The sequence below is a fragment of the Tenrec ecaudatus genome, chromosome 10, assembly GCF_050624435.1.
Source record: "Tenrec ecaudatus isolate mTenEca1 chromosome 10, mTenEca1.hap1, whole genome shotgun sequence".
NCBI lineage: Eukaryota > Metazoa > Chordata > Mammalia > Afrosoricida > Tenrecidae > Tenrec > Tenrec ecaudatus.
Window position 1 is genome coordinate 135,744,100 of NC_134539.1, and position 17,303 is coordinate 135,761,402.

Consider the following 17,303-nt stretch of genomic DNA (forward strand, 5'->3'; position numbering starts at 1 on the left):
AATGAGGATGGAGAGTGGAGGAGGAATTCAAGAGACAGGAGAGAGATCTGAATGACTGTATTTGCAGAGTTCGATTTAAATGAGGTAATGCAAGTAATGTGCTTATAGTAATACTTCAGACATAGTAGGAGCTCAATAAATATTTGCCTGGAGATGATCCCTTTAGACATCTGACATGAAGACTCACATTAGTGCAGGCCCCTGTCCTGAGCTCCTGAGGTACAGGGACGGCTGGACCTGTCACAGGAGGGTCATTGTATCAATTGCGTGTCTGATTAGGATAGGCAGCCCAGGTGCTGGCAGAGATTAGGTCATCCTTATCAGGGAGCCCAGTCTGCCTGAAGGCATGTATCCGAGCTTGTGATAGAAGGAGCAGGAACCATTTGCGACCTACTTGCATTTTCCTCTCCAGGCAAACACAGTGCAGCCCAAGCTAAGCAGAGATGAGCAGCGGGGCAGAGGTGCCCTCTTACAGGACATCTGCAAAGGGACCAAGCTGAAGAAGGTGGCCAACACTAATGACCGGAGTGCTCCCATCCTGGAGAGTAAGTCTGAACTTCATTTCCTGGACCTGAACCACCTCGGTCTCAGGATTGACTTAGCTGGGCTTGCGTGGATTGTTTTTGTTGAGTCCAGGGATAGCCTTTGGCTCTCTTCCATCTATTTCATTTAAATATCTTCGAAGCTTCTTCCTGGTCTTTGGGAAGCATTCTGAAGGTTAAGACTCCCATCTCCTATTCTAACCCATACTTTTTAGGGGCACATCACTGTTTGTTTGCTGAGGAGACCCCCCTCCCACAGACACACACATTCTTAAAAACTTCTCAGCCGCAGCCAAGTATGGTTTTATAATCGTCACAAGTGTTCGTGCCTGTGGGCTTCTCACACCTGGGTCCCTGAGCTATTGGCCTCTTACCCTTGTGGACTTAGAAAGGAGAGTTTAGAGAGTTGTAGAGTTCCAGCGCACCCCCTCCACCTCTTGCTTCCAGTGATCCCTGTGTCCTAACCCAGAAAAGGGGGGTGCCGCACTCCTTTATTACTTTCTCCTGCGTCACAGCCAGGGTTCATTTCCACTCCACAGATTGCTGTGGAGCAGAGAGACCTAGCTTTTTAAATTATTAAATGGAAAAGCAAAAAGCACGATTGGTTAATTTGAAAATTAAAGGCCAGCTAGAGAAGGGGTTTCTCCTTAGGATTGATTTGATCACCCCCTGAGGGCTGTGAAAGGAACGCTGAATGGCTGCCTCCTTTCCAGAGCCCAAAGGGAGCAGTGGTGGTCATGTCTCTGGAGCAACTGCCCTGCAGCCCAAGGGAGCGCTCTTCCACGGAGGAGTGCCGAAACTCAGACCAGTCGGAGCCAAGGACCTCTCAGGTACTAGATTACTGTCGTCTTGGGGTTCTCCGAGTATTATTAATGAACACCCCCCAACTTCTCTTCCAGTTATATATATAGTCTTCTAATCATTTTTAGTTGTAGTAAATCTGTGTGTAACAGTTTTTACATAGACAACTCAGTGATATTACATGTCATCATGTTGTCCACCCATTACCATCAGCACCCTTAACAGAAGCTCCGTGTCCCATCAACACGTGCAGTAGGACATCTGGGATTGAGGAGTGAGGTAGAGGTGGGGAAGGAAGGAAGGAAGGAAGGAGCATGGAAAGTAGAATAAAGCAAAAGCTGAGGCATTACATAAAAATATATTTTCATTTACATCAGTAACATTTGTGAACGAGCCCTGATCCAGAATTGTTGGAGCACCGTGCCCCCGTGTAGACTGCACTGTGGGGGTGGGTGAGGTAGATAAACGAACCAGCATATACCCAATCCTGCTGACCCCTTCTTGTCTGGTGTATTTGTAGAGAACCTAGCTGGTAAGCCAGCACTGCAAGTCCCCAGTTCCCGAGCGGTGGCCCCCAGGCCTCCAGGGTCTGCAGCCAGCGGCCGCCCTCAAGACGACACAGACAGCAGCCGAGCCTCACTCCCAGAACTGCCCAGGATGCAGAGACCCTCCTTGCCGGACCTCTCTCGGCCTAATTCCACCAACAGTCCTGGCATGAAGCACAGCTCCTCTGCCCCTCCTCCGCCACCTCCAGGGCGGCGTGCCAACGCACCCCCCACACCTCTGCCTATGCACAGCGGTAAAACCCCTGCCTACAATAGAGAGAAACCTTTGCCGCCGACACCTGGACAGAGGCTTCACCCCGGCCGAGAGGGACCTCCTGCTCCACCCCCAGTCAAACCACCTCCCTCCCCTGTGAATATCAGAACAGGACCAAGTGGCCACTCTCTGGCCCCCCCTCCACCACCTTACCGCCAGCCTCCTGGGGTCCCCAATGGACCCTCCAGTCCCACGAATGAGTCAGCCCCTGAGCTGCCACAGAGACACAATTCTTTGCATAGGAAGACTCCAGGGCCCGTCCGAGGTCTAGCGCCTCCTCCGCCCACCTCAGCCTCCCCCTCTCTACAGAGCAGTAGGCCACCTCCCCCAGCCCGAGAGCCTCCCAGTCGAGGAGCAGGTAAGTGCATGCTTTTCTCCCTGAGCGCCGGCCTTGTGCGCAACTTTACATGTTTCTCCAAGCTCCCCTTCAGCGATGGGAAGGAACAGGCGTGCTTAATCCCGACAGGTTCATTGATGCTTTTTGTGTGCACATCAGGCTCTGTTATAAGGAAGGGACGGTACATAGGAAAGGTGAAACACTCCTGTTCCCACAGGCAGTCAGATAAACATATCAATCCATGTATGAGTGTGCTATAGCGAAAAAGAATGCAAATAAAAGAATAGGGTATACTGAGGTGGGGAGGCAGTGACCGTTTGAATCGGGGTTGCAGGGAGGGTCAGGGAAGTCCTTACTAGTAAGGTGACAGATTGGCAGGGACCCGAAGAGAGTTGATGGAGTGGGCTAAACTGATCTGAGCTCATAGCTATTGCAGACACTGGGGACAAAAGACATGAGCCTGAAGCAGGAGAACTGCTGACATACTCCAGAGAGAGCAGGTTGGCCCTGGTGGCAGGATTAGAACCCATGAGGGAACAGTGGCAGCAGGGAGTATGGGAGGGCATTGCAGGGTGTTGTGCAAATGGCCTTTTGCTCTGTGGGGCAGGGAACCACTGGAGAATTTTGAGAGTGTTTGAGGCATGATTTGATAGATCTTTAGAAAGATCATGAACTCCTATCTTGAGAATAGGCTACAGGAGGGCAAGGGTGTGGCAGAAAGCCCACTTGAGAGGCTTTTGAATGAATGAGGCAGATGGGTGTTGGAGGGGAAGATGTTCACGTTCAGAAACACTCAAGAAGTGATACTGAATTAGCAGTTGGCGATTCAGCTCTGATGTTCGAGGAGAGAGCTGGGCTAGGGAGATAACTTTAGGACTACCGTGTGGGAGATGAGATCCTCTGGAAGAAAACTGAGTGCATCTCTCAGCGGTCAGAGCGATGAGGGCACCCAGCCAAGGAAATGGAGAAACAGCCTTCAGTGAGGAAGGTGTGTGTGTGGGGGGGGGGGCTGGACGGGAGGGGGAGGAAAACCAGGAGTGTCGTAGAAGGAATGAAATTCTTTCAGGGAAGATAGTGTGTCCAGTGCTGCAGATACACCCTGTGAATTGATGGCGGAGAGAAGAGTTTGGTCTTAGCAATGTAGGAGTCGTTTGGGGATCTCCAAGTGACTCAGGATCTTTTTGAGTAATTTTGATGATGTGGTAGAGGGGCCTGTTAGAAGCCCAATTGGAGTGAGTTCAGGCAGGGGTAGGAGGAGAAAGATAAAGAGGCAGGAGTGTAAACATCTCTTCTGTTTCCCTGTGGAGTGGGCTCTAGAAGAGGATGATGGACATGAAGGGCCTCTACCCCCCACCCTCCCTTACCTGCCTCCCTACTCCTACCCTTGTGTGTATGTTGATGGAATGTTGTAGTGCAGAGTGGGGCGGTGTGGGAATGGGGCAGGGACGCAGGAGAGAGAAAACACAAATGGCCTGAGTGATGCCCCTGAGTAGTCAAGAGGGGATGGATCTGACCCACAGGTGTGAAGAATGGGCCCAAGACAAGCCTGGAAGCAAGAAGGAAGGAAGGCCTCTGAAGGCTCATGGGAAAATAGAATGAAAAGATACTGGCATTTTCCCCACAAACTTTTTGATACTCGCCTCCCGTAGCGTAGGCACAGTATGTAGGTGGACGCGTCTCTTGTGGAAAGTTTCTTCTGATTTGCTTGTTTTCTCAGTAAAAAAGCAAGCAAGCCCGTCAGCTGGGAAGGAGGTAAGGGAGGCAAGAGGAGGAGGAAGAGTGAAATGGCCATCTGGGAGTGGGAGAGTGGGCGGAGCGGGGCTCGGTGCAGGTTGCCAGCAGTGCTGAAACCCCACTGGAGACTGGGGCCATGCGCATACAGCGAGGTGAATGGCATAGGGAGGGCGCAGCTTGGAATGTTGCAGGTGCAGAGTAGGTGCTGCGTTGTGTTTATCCAGGGCCATTTAGGGAAAGAGGGGAAGGGATGATAATGGACCCTAGAACTTAAACTGCTGTTGGAGGGAATTAAGGACATGAACTTTTCCCAGGGAACCCTAGAAAAGATCAGAGAGGTTGTGCAATCTTAAAAAAAGATAAAAGGAGCTTGACTGAAATTGGAGAGTGAAAGAGGCCTTCCTAGACCTAATACTGGGGTCCCCTTAGTCTTGGACCATTGGACTCTGGACTGGCCTTTTGCTTTTAAATGCTCAGCCTCTGTAGGTCGGGAGCCCTGGTGGGAAGTCCTGCAGAAAGAAGCCCTCAAAGCTGCTTGGCGAGGGCCTTACAGATGTAGATGTGTGTTCTGCAGTCCAAGTAGCGCATAGCCTACTACTTTCCTGAGTTCTGGCTCCCTAGCTCTTGCCCTGGGTTACACTCCTAACTTTTGATTTAGGAATTAAAAATTTGTTAGCACCTCAGACCATCCCACCCCATGTTTCTCACGTGGTTTTATGAAGACGTTTTGAAAGAGTGGTATCTTCCATACAAGAAAACAAGTCTATTCCCACAAAGAAAGGCAGTCGGGGACATGGTGTGGTCGGAGTAACACTGTGTATTCCGAAGGGCAGGCAGTAAACATGCTCAGTTCTGCTCTCCGTGCGACTGCTCCGCCCTCTCCTTTGGAGCAGTGGTGGTGGGTTTCAGAGCAGAGCCCAGGTCTTTCCTACGCCATCCAGGAGTGAAAGTAGAAAAGAAGGCAGCTATCAGTGGGCTAAGCTGAACAGCTGGGAATACCTGCAGACTCCTGGCTCTTCCCACTCCTCAGTCCATTCTCTGAGTTTAAAGAACATGTTGAAGTGATAGCCTGGTCTTTTTCCTTGGCCCTCATCAGCCTTGAGGCCCAGAGGCTGCTTTTCTTAACAGTGACCAGAGCCTGGATTAAAGAGCCATCCAGGGAGATCGTCAGCGTTAGGACTGTTTGTTGTGAGCACTCTGGTTCTGTGAGCTTATTTCCTTGTTGATAGGGGAGTTTTACTAGTACTTTCAGAGCTGCTTATGAAATGAAAGGTAGACATGAAAAGTGTTTTGTCAGGTGTTGTGTGCGGATGTTAGTGGTTTCATGCAACAAGCTTCCTGTAGTGCATGGATGTACTAGTCATGTTATGGCAATAGTGTGTCAGCGTGTTCTCTTGCTTTTAGTCTGGGCTATTTATGTTTGAAAGGGTATGGAGTCATCTGCCTTCCCAGTTGTCTCAGCAAAGCCCCCGAGTGTTGGAGTCAAAATGGACTTCACAGCATCTTGTTTACTGGACTGGTATTAGAATTCCATGTTCCGGAAGTTGTTTGTACTCTGACAGCCTCAATTGCACCTGTAAAGTAAGGATAAAATTATCTCTCAAGTGTTGTGTAGGTTAAATTAAAAAGATAGTATGGGTAAAATGAAAGACTACAGCATCATGCTTTCGTCAACATCTGGATGATCTTGAATTTGAAAAGGCTACCTCCCAGCCCAGGGCTGCTGCTTTAAACGGGTTGTTTCTTCAATTCTGACTCTCTCACTTGAATCGATACTAAAATGGGATCCGACAGGGACTCAAAAACTTGTTTGAGATAGCCAGTGCTTTGGCCGGACCCTCTTTCTCAGCGAGGGAGCGGACGGCCCTGACGCCATGCTCGCTGATCTCTCTCCAGCCTCGGCTGGATTTCATCACTGCCCACTGCTGAGCTGGTGTCCTAACGAGCTTGCCCACCAAGTCCCCTTTGCCTTGCCCTACAAGTAGTTGCAGACACTCAAAAAGGCCCTGAGAAGTCTGGGGGAAATGTGATCTGGAAGAGCGTGCCCTTGGCCAGATTTCCAAAGAAAGCAAGACTCAGAGATCTGCTGGGAGATGTTAAGGAGATCCAAGTGCTTGCTCTAGCAGCTCTTGTTCATAAACAGACCTTGAAAAGAATGAGAGAAAGTTGATATTCTGAGTCTGCCATTTTTATTTTAAAAGTTTTTTAAAGCCACGTCACGCATGTCCCGCGGCTCTCCTACCCCCACCGGCCTCCGCGAGAGCCACGCCCCCTCCCTACGTCTCCAGCCTCTGAGTCTGCCTTATGGACACCTTCTCCCTGTCTTGTACATCATCTACTCACTGTGTTCCTCTTCTGACCACAGCAGTGTCATCTGTCAGGCTGACCAGTCTCTCCATGTACTATTAGAGGCATTCAGGACCATCTCAGTCTGCAAGACAGAGTTCTCACGCACTGGATCGTAACTCTAGCTTAAGAGGGAGCTATGGACAGCAGGGTGCTGGGACTGGGGAGCGCGGGAGTATGCTGGGGCTGGTGGTACTAGGTTTGCTTCCACATACCTTCCAGAGGTGGTTGTAAGAGTTTTTAAAAGTGTAATGCATATGAAGTGCCTAGGACAGTACTCAGACATAAGGAATACTCAGAAATGATCCCTGCTGTTACTGGTTCACACAAAGCATAGGAGTGATATAATTTAAACACATCAGAATCTAGTCCATGAATGTTGCCACTGGGAAGCTTCCTACACCTAATCTTTCATGGATGTTTCCATTTCTGCATACTTGCTCGTAACACTACTTTCTCATCGATGGCTACTTTCATACGGGCTTTGATATTCACAAATGGCCCAAGTGCAGAGTCAGTCTGAGTATGACTCTTGGTGTTGGTGGCAGTGGTCTCAGAAATGAGGTGTGATCATCATGAAATAGCACCTGAGGCCCTAGCTAGTCATTCCAAGAGTTGTTCTCATTTTTATTTGAACGATGGGAGTAACATGAGAGAATATGGAACTTCCCAGGGTGAATATTGGTTAGCGCCACCTACATGTATTTGGAAAATGGCTCGTTTTAGTGTGTTCCACTGAGTGCATGTGAGAGTTGGACGTTGAGTAAGGACGACCGAAGAAGGGGTGCACTTGAATCCTGGTGCTGGCCGAGGATCTTGAGAGGTCCACAGACTGTCCAAAGAACAAACAGCCCTGTCTTGGAAGGAGGACAGCCAGAATGTGTCTTAGAGGCAAGGCTGGCGAGACTTCACCTCACATACTTTGGACATGTTGTCAGGAGAGACCAGTCCTTGAAGAAGGACCTCATGTTTGGTAGAGGGGCTGCAAAAAAGCAGAAGACCCTTGAGAAGGTGGATGGACAACTGTGGCTACAACAATGAACTCAAACATAAGAACAATTGCAGAGTGGTGCAGGACTGGGCGGTTTTACATAGGGTCACTATGAGGTAGAACAACTCAGTGGCCTCTGACCACAATATGACCCTGGGCCATAATCAGTCGTACACGGTGCTGTGAGAACGCAGACAGGGCTGGAACAGGGTGGGCTGGTTTGGAGAAGTCTTGAACAAAATGGAACTTGAGTTCAACCTTGAAGGAGAAATACACTTTGGTAATAAAGGTGAGGGATGGCATTTCAGAAAAGGGGGGAGTCACAAGAGCCAAATGCACGTGATTCTGTGTCCTGAGCAAACATGGAGCTGTACCTTTTGGCTGTGGGACTGACCCGGGCCCGACTCTCAGGACTCACACAGTGTATGGGGAGAGGAGCATTCAGTGGACAGAGTAACTGCAGGACAGTGGCGTGGTGGCGGTTTGCACTGGCTGCAGTGGGTGTGTGGGAGAGGATGCTAACCTAACACCCTAGGAATGAAGGGAGATGGAGGAGAAGGTGTGGTCAAACTAATGAAGCAGGTCACTAATAGATGAGAGAGATAAGCTGAGATGAGTCGAAGCTCAGGAGTTGAGCTTTTTTGATGGAGGAAATATAAAACTCTTGAAAAAATAAACTAAGTTTAGTATGAAGGGGCTTTAAAAACCCATGGGGAAAAGTTCAGTGTCTTTTCATTTTGTTTTCCACAAACTCTTTGAAGCCCCCTGGTGTTTAGGAAGATCGCGTGAGTTGGTGAGGAACAGAAGGGGGGAAGGGCAAGAGATTGAAAACAAGGCAGATATTTGAGGGTCTTCTGCAGTGGACTAGACTGAGTCCAGACCTGAATTAGAACTGAGGGGAAAGCATCAAGAATCAGCAGGGTTCTGAACTGACTTGGGATAGAAGAGTCAAGACAGGATTCTAACCGGGGTCCCTGGGGAGAGGTGAGGCGGTTTCAGGGATGCAGGGGAGGGTGGATAGGACGTATGCAAGGCCACGCAGAGGCTCCCGTGGCCTGGTTCATTGGCAATGTACCAAGGCGTTCTATCTACCCCATGTCTCAAATCCCTCCACCCTTCTCTCTCTCCACGCCCAAATCTAATTACTTTGGATTTTGATTGCAGCTCCTCCACCCCCACCACCTATGATTCGCAATGGTGCCAGGGATGCCCCACCTCCCCCCCCACCATACCGTATGCATGGCTCAGAGCCCCTGAATCGAGGAAAACCTCCACCTCCGCCCTCAAGGACGCCAGCTGGGCCACCTCCCCCTCCTCCACCCCCCCTGAGGAATGGCCACAGAGATTCTATCAGCACTGTCCGATCTTTCTTGGGTGAGTAGCCAGCCGTGTCAGTGTCCTGGTTCCCGTGTTGATTCACTCATGACAGTGGTGCAGGGTTTTTGCTTTGAAGATAGGACTTTAGTATGGAAACCTTGGGAATGTGATTGAGCCACACGCAGAAAATTGGAGCCACCTTTTCGAAGGGCTACAGGAAGTGTAGGTGGGCTGTGACGTGGCTCTCCAGCTATGTTGCTGAGCTGGATGAGGGTAACCTGAGTCAAAGGGAATTAACCTGGTCAGATCTCTCACTAGCTGCAGACAAGTATTCCTGGTTTAGGTTAATTTCTACCAGTTCGTTGCCGTAGTTCGGTTGGCTTCCCTTGGTGACGCCTCTGAGAGGAGCGTGTTGTTGAGACATAGGCCCTGTTTCTTCCTGGGGCTCTGTGAACAGCTGGACTGCGTCCCCATTTTGTACCTGAATTCTGTTGGGGCAGCTCAGTCGTGGGCAACCAAGTGAAACCACAACGGACCCAAATTTGTGAACTGTGGGTAAACTGGACCAGGAAAAATGACAGGTTGAAGCCCAGCTAGAATCTTAATCTCCCTCTTAGAAAACAAGGCTGTGCGCACATTACATAACAACCAAGTCGGTTAACCAGCAGCGTCTTGAGAAACAGCAGTGCCTGATTCAGAGATGGCGGCCAACATGCATGCCCTTGGTGTGTGCCTCTTCACAGTCCAGCCTTCTGCAGCAGGTTCCCAGAAGGGCTCACGATACCTTTTCAGAGTCTCCAATTTCAGGCTTTATTCCACTTCACCTGTTCAGATTTTACTCCATCAGCCTGACTACACGAGTCTGCCCTGGTTTGAAGCCCCAGTGTAGGGTCAGTGCACAGACTGTCTCTGGCACTTGAAGAGCCTCTGCACCTGCGGCAGCACACAGGGCGCGGTGCTCCCGCTCTCGGGGCAGCTGGGAGCCAGTGATCACGTGGGCACCGTGTTCTTTTTCAGATGACTTTGAGTCCAAGTATTCCTTCCATCCCGTAGAAGATTTCCCTGCTCCAGAGGAATACAGACACTTTCAGAGAACCTATCCCAGCAAAACCCACCGAGGTGAGGAGCGGGCAACGAGCTCTCCTCTGTGACTGCGCAGGACGTGGAGTTCGTAGTATTTTCTCCATCCGTCCATCCATGGTGTCAAGCACATGTGTACATTTGTTACCATTATCTTGCTCAAAACACTTTCTTTGCACTTGAGCCCTTGATTAAAGCTCATTTTTCTCCTCCGTTCCCCACCCTCCCTCACGAACCCTAGAGCATATATAAATTATTTTATTTTCATGTCTTTCACTGACCGATGTTTCCCTTCACCTACTTTTCTGTTGTCTGTTCCCGAGGGGGGGTTATAGATAGATCATTGTGATTGGTTCCCCCTTTCTCCTCACACCTTCCCCTTACCCTCCTGGTGTGGCTACTTTCAATATTGGTCCTGAGAGGTTTATCAGTCCCAGATTCCCATTGTTTCCAGCTCTGATCTGTACTAGTGTACATCCTGTGGTCTAGCCGGATTTGTAAGGTAGAATTGGGATCATGATAGTGGGGGGGGGGGTAAGCATTAAAGAACTAGAGGAAAATTATGTTTCATCAGTGCTATACTGCACCCTGACTGGCTCGTCAAATTCATGTATTTGTATGGGTGAAATTTTACTTTTATTTTATTAAAGCCAAACAAAACCCACTCCCCTAATATAAAGACGGACTAAATGCCTGTGGCTCATTTCTGGAATTTGGGTGTGTGTGTTTGTTTACAGCTGCCCGTGGAGCACCACCTCTGCCGCCCATTCTCAGGTGAAGCCTCGCTCGCTTGCTCTTGTTCTTCAGGAAAAGGATGGACCTTCTCCTCGGCTCACACAGCCCTTCCATTCCCGTGAAACCTGCATGAGAGCTCCTGATGTGTCTCCAGTGCACCTGACCCCTTGACTCCAACCATCCCCAGTTCACCTCCATCTATGCATCTTGTCTCTGGACTTGATCGGACTCTTATCTTGGCAGGAGAGCCTCACACCCTGCTTTCATCCCTCCTCTAGCGGCCCTGCTCGCCAGATAAGGACCAAGCTTCCATGTCTCCTGCTTTCCTCCTGGGGAAAGGTGCCTTGTTGTGATGAGCTAACTCATTGTGGGGCAGGTGGAGAGTGGGACTCCTACCTCCTCCTACCCACTGGGGAAGCGTGGTAGGTCCAGCTTGTTCCATCCTTCAGGACGCTGGCATGGTCAGGACTTTCGGGGATGAGGTGGGAGAGGAGTTGGGGTGTGATCTGTTTTAGAGGTCTGGTTTGGAGATACAGCACGGAACTGGGTCTGCTTCATTTTCTGGGGTATATTTTGGTAAGTTGGATGTCAACACTAAGTACTGATCGTCTAATAAAAAGAAGGTGTGGAATAGACTGGGACTCCTTCTGGAGCTAGTCAGTTCCTTGCCAGCAAGGGGACCAGGAAGCATTTGAATCTGCTGGGACACTGCATTGTGTCCCCAGGGTGCTGAGACTGAGGGACCTTTTTCTTTCTCTGAGCCCCCATGCCTCAAGAGAAAAGTTAATTTTTGTGTGTTTTTTTTTGTGTGGGTGCTATGGGAGACATCATTCATTCCTAAACACTTCTGGTGGCAGATAACAAGATAGAGCTTGAGCTTGACCTTAACCCCACTGCAGATTTCTGACTGCTCCTGAAGGGCAGTGGCCCTTTCCTTCCGTTCCACAAAACGTTAACCCGTGGCGGTGCTCCAGCATGACAAAGCAGTACCTCATGGAAGGACCGGCTCTGTGGGGCTGGAGAAGACTAACTGTGACTGTTCAGAGGTTCACAGCCCGTCTGACTGAACAGACTCCTCCTCTTCCTTCCAGCACGCTCACCTTCCTACAGGGACCACAGCGTAGACCAGGGAAAGACAGTGAGGAGCATCTTAGGGTGCTTGGGGATCCCTGCATGCCAGGGGGTGTGAAGACTTTGGGGGAGATATGCCTCAGTCTAACAGTTCTTCCTTGGCCGTCTGCAGTACGTGTGTCTCCATCTCCCAACCTCGCGTTACAGAACACAGAGCGCATGGATGAGGAGAAAGGGGCTTCCCCTGCTCCTGGATTCCATATGCTAGATGGGTTGGTTTGCTACAGCTGTGGCCAGGAGCCAGAGGCTCCTCAATCCTGGTGTAAGAGCTTGGCTAGTCCTTGAAGTGCATTGGGGGGGCGGGGGCGGGCGCGGGCGCTGGCGTGTTAGGTAAAAATTTGCACCAGCCACTTCACAGATGTAAACACCTTAAGGCCCTCCCAATCGTTTGAATCCTAGGCTAAGTGAGGAGCTGTGTGTGGTACCAGGTGCAATCCAAGCCTGCCCACTGCTAGGTGAGGGAGGGTGTGGGCTGAGTGAGCAATGTGTACAGCGTCTGCTCTCCTTTCTCCCTGGGGCCAAACCCTGATTAGCTCAGCCACTAGACTTGTTCTCATCACTCTTATTTATCATTCTCACGTTCAAGCCTGTTAGCAGTGGTCTCGGAAGGGCTCCCGGGATCCTGATGTGTCTGAGCGGGTAGAAGAGGAGAGGGTAGAAGAGTTGATGAGTGCCTCAACTGTGACTGTGAAGTCTTCCCATTGATTTCTGAAATGGGAATGGATGTCTTTTGTACAATGTTGTCAAAAGTGTGTCGTCCTCCCACCCCATACTCACACAGAAGTGTCACCAGGGGAAGCCAAGCCCCCAACTTCTCCTTGGGCTGACAGCATCCTGGCCTCGGGCCTGCTGCCCCTGGGACGCCCCAGCATTTGGACTGTGTCACGTGGGTATTGATGGTACTTGTGCAGTCTCAGCTCATGAAAAAGGCTGGGCCCACATCTAGTCAGAGGGGTTTTCTCTTGAAGAGCATGGTGGAGACACAGTACCTATTTAAATGTTTTTGCCTTACATGCTGTTTGGTCTCAATGTCAATAACAGATTTATTGTCATGTATATTTACTGTTGAAGAACGGGAACCAATGGGATCCTCATAGTTAATGATTTATTTTGTATGTTGTAAAAAGCTTGTATTCGGTTTAAGGTGAGCCGACTGCAAGAGCACTAAAACGCCTCACCTGGTAAACTGTTTTTTAACTGCTTGGGGGACCGTTGTCTCTTCAGTGGAAGATTGGGTGGCCTCATGTTGAGGCTGCGGCCCAATCCTGTTAACTCCCTTGTTCCCTCCCAGAGGAAGAGGCCCTGCCCAGCTTAGCGTCAGGAAGCTGTGTTAAAAGCCCTTGTGTGGGTTTGGTTTTGTGATATTTTTCCCTGATGGAAAAACTTCATAGCTGTTTCTCAGCGCTCTGTCTGGTAAGCAGGGTAGTGGCCTGCAGGTCTTTAAGTGAGCTAAATGCCCCACTTCCCCTCCCCTTGGTCACCAACCCTGGACCAAAGCACTTAAGATATTCCAGTTGTGGTTTTCGTCAGTGGGGGTTGGGGTGGGGATAGGGGTGGGGAGATTGTCCCAGCTACTCTGCAGAGCCCCGTGGAGCCATAGTCAGGGTCCAGAGTGAGACTGCCTGCGCTAGCCCACCTGTTAGGCCTCCAGCAACCCATCCCTAACCTCCCACTTGTCAAAGGGTGGGGGGGGGGTGTGACCTTCCAACAGGAACCCAGACTGATCTCCAGGGAGAGGGGAGGAAAACATTGTAAATAGACTTACTCCAGAGCAACTCAGGGTTGGGGTGTGTTTTTGTTCTCCTGATCACTTGAAATAATCTGTAGGCTGAGTGCTTATGGGAGTGGGGAGAAGGGTGACTAGGGGTGGAGCATTGTACATAGAGGAGGCCTTTCCATGGCAGGCCATCTAGCCGAGTCCCTCTGGAAACCCAACCTGCCTGCTGGCAACTGCAAATCGAATTCTTCACATTCCAGTTGAATCTGTCTTTCCCTGTTGAGTCTCTGTCCCTGGCTCTGTGGCCCCAGCTGGCTTTCTACCAGCTACCCTTTAGGGAATGGGAGGGGGAAGAGGAGGGCCATTACCACTCTGCCTTTGAGACTGACTGACTCATCTCTTCAAAACAACATGAAGCAAAACTACAATCACCTTCAAAAACTGATGGCAGGGTTTGGTTCCATTCAACTCCACGGTCATTGTGCCTTTACTTGTGTTAGATTTCTATGCTTCCTCCTTCCTTGGTAATGTCCCTTCGATTGCTCCTGCTCCTGGCAGCCTAGTTGGCTCCCTCTCTAATTGTCTTAAATGTCATTCCACGGTGGCAGAGGGGCCTAGCCTTTTTTCGTACTTATTCAAACCTTGGCCCTTCCCCAGGGTGACCAGCATGGAAGTCAACAGTCAACACTGAATAAAAGACTAGAATGGGTGTGTGAAGTCTGTGTGTGTGTGTGCACGTGGATCAATTATAAAATAATTTATTGTATGATTTATTTTGGAGATATATTCTGATTATAGTGCTCCTTTCTTCCAAACAGCATCAATGCCCCCCATCCACCCCATCCCCTACCTTCCCCAAGATGTGTAATCTGGTCTCAGGATGGAGTCTTTGGTACATTTTCTTCTGGATGCCATGCAGCTTAATTAATTAAACCTTTAAACAAAACAAAAACTCTGTCCTCTTGTCTGGAGTACTGTCTCAGAGGGGGTGAACACTAGCTTCCAGGGCCTGGTCGCTGTGCAGTGGTTTGACACTAGGCTCCAATGAAAGCAGACTTCCCACTGTCTGGGGCAGGGGCTCCTGAGCTTCTCTCGTGTTTTCTCCCTCCCTTTGATCTATTTTGAAAACCTCCTTGTAGTTTAACAGACTGACCAGGTGGTTCTGACGTTCTGCTTATGTACCACCTAAGGTCCCTTTGCCTTGGGTTTCCAGCACAAGGAGGGCCTGTGTGCCCTCTGCCATACCCTTTTCTGGTTATTTCTACCTCTCGCATGACACCGTTCTTGAGGAGTAGGTGAGACGGTGGGGCGGGGGCGTTGTAAAGCTACGTTGGTTTGGGCTGTTAACTTCACTGCTTTTTTAGTCGAAACCTTAGCTCACTTGCTTGAACTTTGACCTTAGGTGTAAAAATTCAACCAGCCTTTCTCTGCTTACTGTAGTCCACTGACTTAGCCACTGAACTCAACTTGTACTTTCAGTACTAGCAAAGGTCTCGACATTATTTCCCATATTGATTCATAAGGGTGTGTGTGAATGAATCACTCATTTAGATATAAAGCCTTTGAGGGTTGGGGAGGGTGGGGAAGGAAGGCCTCTTTCTTTTCATCCATACTGACTAGATGATTTGATCCATCATTGTTATTAATAAACTACCTATTTATTGATTTAGTTTTTTCCTGTGACTTTAAATGGTCTTCAGAGGGGAACGCAGTGACCCTCAACTTCATAACCGTCCAAGCTTTATAGGAAGGGTGCTGGTGAGGGTTCTGCCAGACAGATCCTGTTTGATTCCTCCTCCCCAGCGCAGTGTGACTTAGCAGGCGACTGGGACACTCGCTCATCCATTTACTGTGGCACAGCTGCTGACGGAGAACGATCCTTACAAGGATTTCCCAAGCAGATACCAAGGGCTCAAATGGAAAATGCACGTTTAGGAAATAATCATGGCAACATACGTACAAATATGCTTGATACAATTGATGTATGGGTTATTATAAGAACCCCAAGAAAATGAGCTTTTTAAAAGGAAGTATTTCCCAGGCCAAATCAACCACAAACCACAGGGCAATGTTTCACCTCTGATGTCACTGGAGGCCAGTTTAGTTAGTTTTGTATGTCATTGAATTCGCTCTTCACTCCGGTTTAGAGCGTTGGTGCAAAGTGTGCGTGCCTCCCTGGCAGGAATGTCCCTTCCCGCCTTCATTCAGCAAGCAGGGACCGCACCTTCTGGCAGACATCCACCAGGTGAAGAGTACAGGGAGCGGCTTCCAGAACCCCTACTCAACGCACTGAAAGGGCCCAAAGGTGCCAGCCTGAGCCTTGGTAGCATAGTGGTTACACGTTGGGCTGCTAACTGCAAGAGCAGCAGGTCAAAACCACCAGCCGCTCCTTGGGAGAAAGGGCTTTCTGCTTCTCCCGTCAAGAAACTCATGGGAGCAGTTCTGCCCTATCCTATAGGATCACTAAGAGTTGGCATCCATCCAATGGCAGTGAGTGAGAGGAGAGCCAGGGAAGGAGGATGGTGGGTGGCATTCCAGGTGGAAAACAGAATGGACAAAGTATCAGAAGCAATACACAGTGGTGGGGTGCGCATGATGTTAGCTTCAAGTAGATAGCCAGGAGCCTTTTCGGTCATTTCTATGTGCTCCCATGGCGGCCATCTACACTTGAAGGCTTTTCTCTAGCCACTGCGGGGTATGTGTGTTCGTAGGCTCCAGTATGCAGATTAAGTCCTCGGCGCCTCCTGTACTGTTCGTACCATCTCTAAAGCTGGGCACACCTCCACATTTCAGGTTGTGGGTAACCTTTTAGGTGTCTAGGTTAAGAACGGAAGCGATACCTTACACCCTGGGTGATAACCCAACTGCCATTAAGTTTATTTGGACTCAGAAAGACCCCATAGGGCAGAGGAGAACTGCCCTTTTGGGTTTCTGAGTCTTTACAGAGCAGATAGTCTCGTCGCCGTCCCTCCAAGGGACAGGTGAGTTTGAACCGCTGGCCTGGTGGTTAGCAGCTGAGTTCTTAGCTCACTACACCACCAAGGCCCCTTTCCTGCCTTCTAATGCACATTACTTAACGATATGTAAGTTCTTTTTCCTTTTCTGGCAACTACTTTCTTTCCCCCAATAGTTGGTAGAAAGCCTTCACTTTCTCTTCCTAATTAGGTCATTTTAGAACCTGTGCACCTCCCGTCTAAACGCACTGTGATTAAGTGGTCATGAGTTTGATCTCCTGGGTTCCAATTCCAGCTCTCGCAATTCTCAAGGCTCATGACTTCGGGCACGTTTACTCAATCCCCCTCTACTTTGGTTTCCTCCTTTGTAAAATGGAAATACTAACCTGAGGGTGCTTGTGTGGATTAATAATGTATTACAGGTAAATACTGAGCCTCGTCCCTGGCAGACACTGAAAGCACTCCACATTAGCTCTTTCCTCTTAGATGAACTAACTACAATTAAATGCCGGTTGTAATCGTTGTTTTTCCTACTTCTCAGCTTTACTGCCATTTCATTTGATATTGAGGGATGAAAGGTAAATGCTTACCATCATCTAGAATTATTAGGTTTGGGCCTTTAAAGGAACCTGGGGTTTAGATGAAGTATTAACATCGGAAACTAGCCTGTCAATTACTGCTCTAATTTATACTTTTCATTAAAGGCTCAGCTTGCTTGTTTTTCAATAGCTGTCTTTCCTGGCCTTGAAACCCTAGTCATTAAAAAAGATTTTTAAATTAAAGGACCATAATTCTCGCC

At 49.4% G+C, this 17,303-nt stretch overlaps 1 protein-coding gene across 2 annotated transcripts in view; it reads left to right on the plus strand.

Annotated features, from left to right (window-relative positions):
* The window catches only part of WIPF2 (WAS/WASL interacting protein family member 2), a 41,509-nt gene extending 27,007 nt beyond the window's left edge, over positions 1-14,502 (plus strand). For both annotated transcript variants that reach the window (XM_075561782.1, XM_075561783.1), the window contains exons 3-8: positions 413-545; positions 1,256-1,372; positions 1,864-2,520; positions 8,735-8,944; positions 9,905-10,006; positions 10,705-14,502. In XM_075561782.1, the coding sequence (XP_075417897.1) occupies positions 413-545; positions 1,256-1,372; positions 1,864-2,520; positions 8,735-8,944; positions 9,905-10,006; positions 10,705-10,745 (1,260 nt within the window). In that variant the 3' untranslated portion in view covers positions 10,746-14,502. The remainder of the gene's footprint in view (positions 1-412; positions 546-1,255; positions 1,373-1,863; positions 2,521-8,734; positions 8,945-9,904; positions 10,007-10,704) is intronic.
* The last annotated feature ends 2,801 nt before the right edge of the window (positions 14,503-17,303 follow it).